The 6,000-nt window shown below is 42.1% G+C and overlaps 1 protein-coding gene across 1 annotated transcript; it reads left to right on the forward strand.

Annotated features, from left to right (window-relative positions):
- Positions 1 to 2,920: 2,920 nt before the first annotated feature.
- Positions 2,921 to 6,000, forward strand: gatm (glycine amidinotransferase (L-arginine:glycine amidinotransferase)). Its single transcript, XM_061068734.1, has 9 exons — positions 2,921 to 2,989; positions 3,835 to 4,050; positions 4,138 to 4,333; positions 4,727 to 4,917; positions 5,036 to 5,173; positions 5,252 to 5,416; positions 5,508 to 5,571; positions 5,660 to 5,776; positions 5,888 to 6,000. Exons 1-9 carry the CDS (start codon positions 2,921 to 2,923, stop codon positions 5,998 to 6,000), a joined length of 1,269 nt encoding a protein of 422 aa, XP_060924717.1.

Genomic DNA, 6,000 nt, shown 5'->3' on the forward strand with positions numbered 1-6,000 from the left:
CAAGATAAATCTCAGGGGTAAATGAGGTGAACAATTCAATGCACATGGCCAGCTTTGTGCATGAGGCCAAAAAACTGGGTTATTGCTTTAGAACCCTTTTTATTTGTCTACAGAAGAGTTATCTCTCCCCACAGTTAGAATGACTGAATCAATGAAACAAGGGTGTTAATCACTTATTTGAAGACCCCTATTAGAAGCCTTCCCTCTATGTGGAAAATACTTTTATTCCCATGTCCTCAAATCTGAACCATTTGTCCCCAGCTCCTGCAGTGATATGAGGGTCCATAAATATAAAGATGAAGTGATTTCGTCAGGATATTTCAAACAGAAGTAAAAAGAAACAAAAACAGCACAAAGTGCACTCGTGGGTTTGGGTGGTGTAGTTTGGAAGAATATCAAGAATACATTTTTATGAATGGTTGAATAATACGACCTGTTTAGGCCCCAAACCAAATGAAGCCATGTGAGAAGTTCAGAGGGGGAATGTCCCTTTGGGGGATCTGCTGACAACTCACAGACATCTGAAACATGACGACGGGCCCCAGCGAGACATTACTGTGTTGTGAAGGGTCAAAAGCCAAACAAGATCGTGAGTCACTGGTTTCCTCTCCAATAATGTTTTTCAATTTTCTATTACTACTTTATGTCTTGAATGCTAAATCTTAATCTGATTTGTAAGTTATGTTTCTGTCTGAAGTGGAGCGATGCAGAGGTACATCATGGTGTAACTTGAGGAAAGTTCATCAAAGTTCAACTGAACTTGAGTGAATGTTCTTGGGAACACACACTTTTTACAAACAGGACAATTCTTGTACTTGACTATATTTGCATAAATATAAACAAATACAAACACTCACACACAGTGTATGCTGATTTATTTGTTTTGTATTTATATATATTTATTTCTTTGTCTTTTTCTCTCTGACTGCAGCTTAAAATTCCTGCAGGTGGCACTCTTGTCTTTGTCTGCACAAAGTCCATCACCTTAGTTTATTATGGAATGTGTCTCGTTTAAAACAGAACAGACTGTGGGTCAAAATTCAATTCAATTTCCTTTGCTGCTTTAGTTAACTCAACCCTAGCGGAATAAAATGTTAAAATCTCAACATAAGATTGGAAATACAATTCTTTTGTCAAACTTAATAAAACAAGTTTAAGACATTTATTTTCTGAACTCAGGCTGACAAGTTTTTGGCTCAGCTTTGTCTTCCTCGTATCTCAGTGTGAAGGAGTTTGAATGGTGATTTCATTATTAGCCCCTGCAGACCTGGTTGTATTGGACCAAATGGGAAGTTCTACTCTTCAATTAACAAGATGCACAAGGACACTCCCTTGTGAAACCTGTGTGCAGATGTGAAAGACCAAATAAAACACACGCTGCAAAGGTTGCTAAAATGCACAACTTATTTAGTGAACATCTAAAAAGGCACGTTCAATCAACCTATCTCTAGTCACTTAAAGTCACCAAACTTTCCCCTTTGGATTAAAATTCACAAGTGTGTGGAACTAACGCTCGAGTCTGCAGCTCTTTCAGCTCCACGATCCGCTGCACCACTGAAGCACAATATCAACTGACATGAACAAGGGCCTTAAATCCTATTTGGGAAGTCACTCAGTTCCTCTTGCTGAGGGTTTGACCAGAAGCTTGACGTCTGATGTCAGCAGAGGGTTAGCTTAGCTTAGCACGAAGCTTGGAATCAAGGTGAAACAGCTGGCCCCGCTCCCTCTCCAAAGTTACATCAGACGCACTAGTCGGCTCTGTCTGCTTCCTTGGAACCATAAAGCAATTTTCAGGCCTGTAAATGATGCTGCAGGGAGCTGAAGGCATCCTCTGGACGTGTTGAACCTGGGGTGTTAGCCAGAGATTATTTAAGAGGGCAAACATCAGGGGTCACTGAGGTCTCGTGGGTTGTGAAACTCTTGCGAGCACAGTCCAGCGGAGCATGTGGTTACAGCCTGCACGCGGGACACCTATCTCTGTGATTAGGTCAACTCCTTTAGCAACGTGCACTCTTCCCCTAATACGGTGATGTCAATATTATACTGATAATGATATTGTGTTGTAAACCATCGGGTAAGCAAGGATCAAGACACAGACAAGGCTGCAGAGCTTCCACTCATTTAGCTTTATTTCAGTAGCTTCCTTTATTTACTTTAAATAGATTTTATTATTGTCCTTATGGTTAGGGTTATTGTGAAATATTATTTAAAGAGCACCTATTGGAAAAATCTACTTAAGAATAAGAGTAAGAATCAGGTTTTAATACCTGGTAGGTTAAGGTATTTGCTCTGGTATGTTTGTGCTGAGCATAAATACAAAAGCATAAAAATAAAACATATAGACATATATACCCTAAAAGATATGTGCAAGTCATAGACTCAAATATATGTAAATGAAATGTCTACAAACTTTTACAAATTCATCCTTTTTGCTGCACAGAACAGAAGAAAATCCATTTCCAAAATTTTGTCACCGTTTATCTGTTTATACTGTCACTGTAAAGTGAGTTTTAACGACAGTACAAACAGATGAAACATAAAAAGTATGATTTCATATTTTCTATTGTATGAGTGTAGGCTATATATTATATTCTGTCATTGTATTTGATGTCTTTTGTCGAAAATAACTGTTCCCGGCTCCTGACACATTTTGAGAAGTTCTCCTCAGTAAAATCTCTCAAGGCCTTACAGCCCAGCTGATAAGAATTTGCTGGCGTAAGGGATTGTGTTTCAGAATCGCTTTTTCCTCCAGTCACGTTGCCCCACAACCCGAACCTGACCAATGATCTCAGAGGCACGTAGAGCAGCGGCTATAAAGGGGGGTGCGCGCGGCCGGCGGCTCCATTCGTGCGTAAAACGAAGCTCCTGCGCCGCCGTTTGATTTCACTGAACATCGCCATCATCACCTTTACATCGGACAATGCTGCGAGTCAGGTGTCTGAGAGGAGGTAGCAGAGGGGCCGAGGCTGCCCATCTGATCGGAGCCATGGTTGGTATTATGTTGGTTTAACATTTAATAACTTAGTTATTTTTATTTCATTTAGGGCTTTTGGTTTGTTCATGGTTTAAAAAAAAGCACATGTCAGAGAAGGTGAATAAAGACAAATATCTACATCTAAAGCTGCTTCTTCCACTTTAGATAAATTCAATTAATTTATTTCTTTATTGTTTGTTTGATTACACATTCTAAACTGAGGAAAATGCAAACAAGAAAAATCTTTGTCTGGGCTGAAAGAAAAGAAAATCACAGACACTTTAAAACACGGATTCTGTTGAATTGCTGCAAAGTTTCCTGGGATTCTAATTGCAGAGAGGTTTTTTTTGGTGCTGTGGTCCCTGAGTGACAGTGACCAGCTGTTCTGCACAGATGCTCTCCCACACCCAGCGACACTGGAGCTGCTCCTGAGCACAGCAGAATATTCAGGCACTGCAGCGCCTGTATCTCTGCAGATAACACTGCTTCTTAATTACACGTGTACTTTGGCACCAAGCCTAGACACTAAGATCACTGTGCTTTTCTTTACCTGAATTAGCCTTTTATGGTGGGAGCTGCCTGCCAGGTCACACGGCCTTGGTCCATTTTCACTTTGAATTTTCACTCTCTGCCAAAGTGGAAAAAATACTGCATGCAACATACAGCAATTACATGTTGTCACATCTGTGTGTTAAAGGAGTTCAAAATGCACAAGATGGATTTTTTAAGTCTAAATAATTGTCATATTTCAAGATAAAGCTCCAGATATGTGTTGTTTTACTCTTCCTTTGAGTATATTTCCTGCTGCAGAATATTTTTGAAAATAAACGTTCTGATCCATGTTTACTCTTCCTGCTCAGCTCGGCCGGTCGGTGACTGGATGGGTGCAGAGAGCCTTCCAGAGCACCTCCAGTGCAGCAGCTGTTCAGTCCCACGCGGCAGAAGAGGAGCATGTTACTGGGCTTGTGCCGGAGGACTGTCCCGTCAGCTGCTTCAATGAATGGGACCCTCTGGAGGAGGTGATTGTGGGTCGTGCTGAAAATGCCAATGTCCCTCCCTTCACTGTGGAAGTGAAAGTAAGCACCAGTGTCAAAATACACATTATTTTATATATTTTTTAGCTTCACAATGTGATTAACGCAGTGTTGCAACCTTCTCCACAGGCTAACACATATGAGAAGAACTGGCCCTTCTTCCAGAAGTATGGGGGCCAGCCTTTTCCTGAGGACCACTTGAAAAAAGCTCATGCTGAGATTGAAGAAATGTGCAATATCCTTCGTCACGAAGGCGTCACTGTGAGGAGGCCGGAACCCATGGACTGGTCCATGAACTACACCACCCCAGATTTCTCATCCTCCGGTAAAAACACATTTATACTTATACACAAATCAGAACTATTACTCAGTGACTATTTTCAGTATACTTTTAATATCAAAATGTATCTCTCAACTCAAAACCAGTAATCCATGAAGTCAAATGTTCTGTGCTTAGTACTTTACTTACTTACTTTACATTTAAAAGTTCAACTTCACATCTTACATCTTACAAACATTATTGTACTTACTCCATTTTCCGCTCAAGCAACAAAACCATAAAAGCAGCTTAGTTTAGTTTAGTTGACTACTGATACTTGTATTTATGTAAATTATCTGAATATTTCTTCCACTGCTGGTCTCACTTTTATCGGTGTTAATCCTCGATATTGTGTTTTATGAAATACTCTGTGTGAACTAATCGTGTTCCTTGTTGCAGGCATGTACGCTGCCATGCCCAGAGACATCCTCCTGGTTGTGGGTAATGAGATCATCGAGGCTCCCATGGCCTGGAGATCTCGCTTCTTCGAGTACCGGGCCTACAGACCTCTGATGAAGGAATACTTCAGTAAAGGTGCAAAATGGACCACTGCTCCCAAACCCACCATGTCTGACGAGCTGTACGACCAGGTAAGGCCTCAATGTAACCGGGGATACTGGAGCTTCGGTCAACTGCATCAAAACACCTTATTTACATGATCACTGCTTTGTTGCTATGGTGTAAATCCTTATTGCTGGTGTGGTTCAGGACTACCCCATGCGCACAGTGGAGGACAGACACAAGCTGGCCGCCCAGGGGAAGTTTGTAACCACGGAGTACGAGCCCTGTTTCGACGCCGCTGATTTCATTCGAGCCGGGACGGACATTTTTGTGCAGAGGAGTCAGGTATGAAAATTAACTACCTGAAGTATTTGCATCAGAACACGCAGCATGTGTAACTTCTTCTATTTTTCTATTTCCTAGGTTACAAATTATATGGGAATCGAATGGATGCGTCGTCATCTGGGATCAGACTACAAGATCCACATCATCTCATTCAAAGATCCCAACCCCATGCACATCGACGCCACTTTCAACATCATCGGGCCTGGACTGGTGCTGTCCAACCCTGATCGCCCGTGTCACCAGGTACAAAGCCCACCTCTCACCTCATGTGCTGCCCTCCAGTGGGATGATTCATTAACTTATCTCCTATTCAACCATGGCTTTCAATTCTCAGATTGAGATGTTCAAGAAGGCCGGCTGGAATGTTGTGAAACCTCCAACGCCTCTGATGCCTGATGGTGGGTAGAAGACACTGAAACTCCTCCTCTCTTTTATCAAGAAGTGTTTCTAACACAGACCCCCCCCCCCCCCCCCCCGTCTGTGCAGACCACCCACTGTGGATGTCCTCCAAATGGCTGTCCATGAATGTCCTGATGTTGGACGAGAAGCGTGTTATGGTTGAAGAACATGAAACCACCATTCAGAAAATGTTTGAGAATCTTGGTAAGTTTATTCATCAGTATGAAGATATTCTCTGTGTTTTGAAAGGATGTTTTCAGGTAATGACGACTCCATGTTGCGTGATAATCATGCATGTTTTTGTTGTTGTTGCAGGTATCAAGACCATAAAGGTGAGCATTCGCCATGCCAACTCCCTGGGTGGTGGCTTCCACTGCTGGACAACCGATGTCCGCCGCCGTGGTACCCTGCAGTCCTACTTCCACTAG

The sequence above is a fragment of the Limanda limanda genome, chromosome 3, assembly GCF_963576545.1.
Source record: "Limanda limanda chromosome 3, fLimLim1.1, whole genome shotgun sequence".
Taxonomy (NCBI): Eukaryota; Metazoa; Chordata; class Actinopteri; order Pleuronectiformes; family Pleuronectidae; genus Limanda; species Limanda limanda.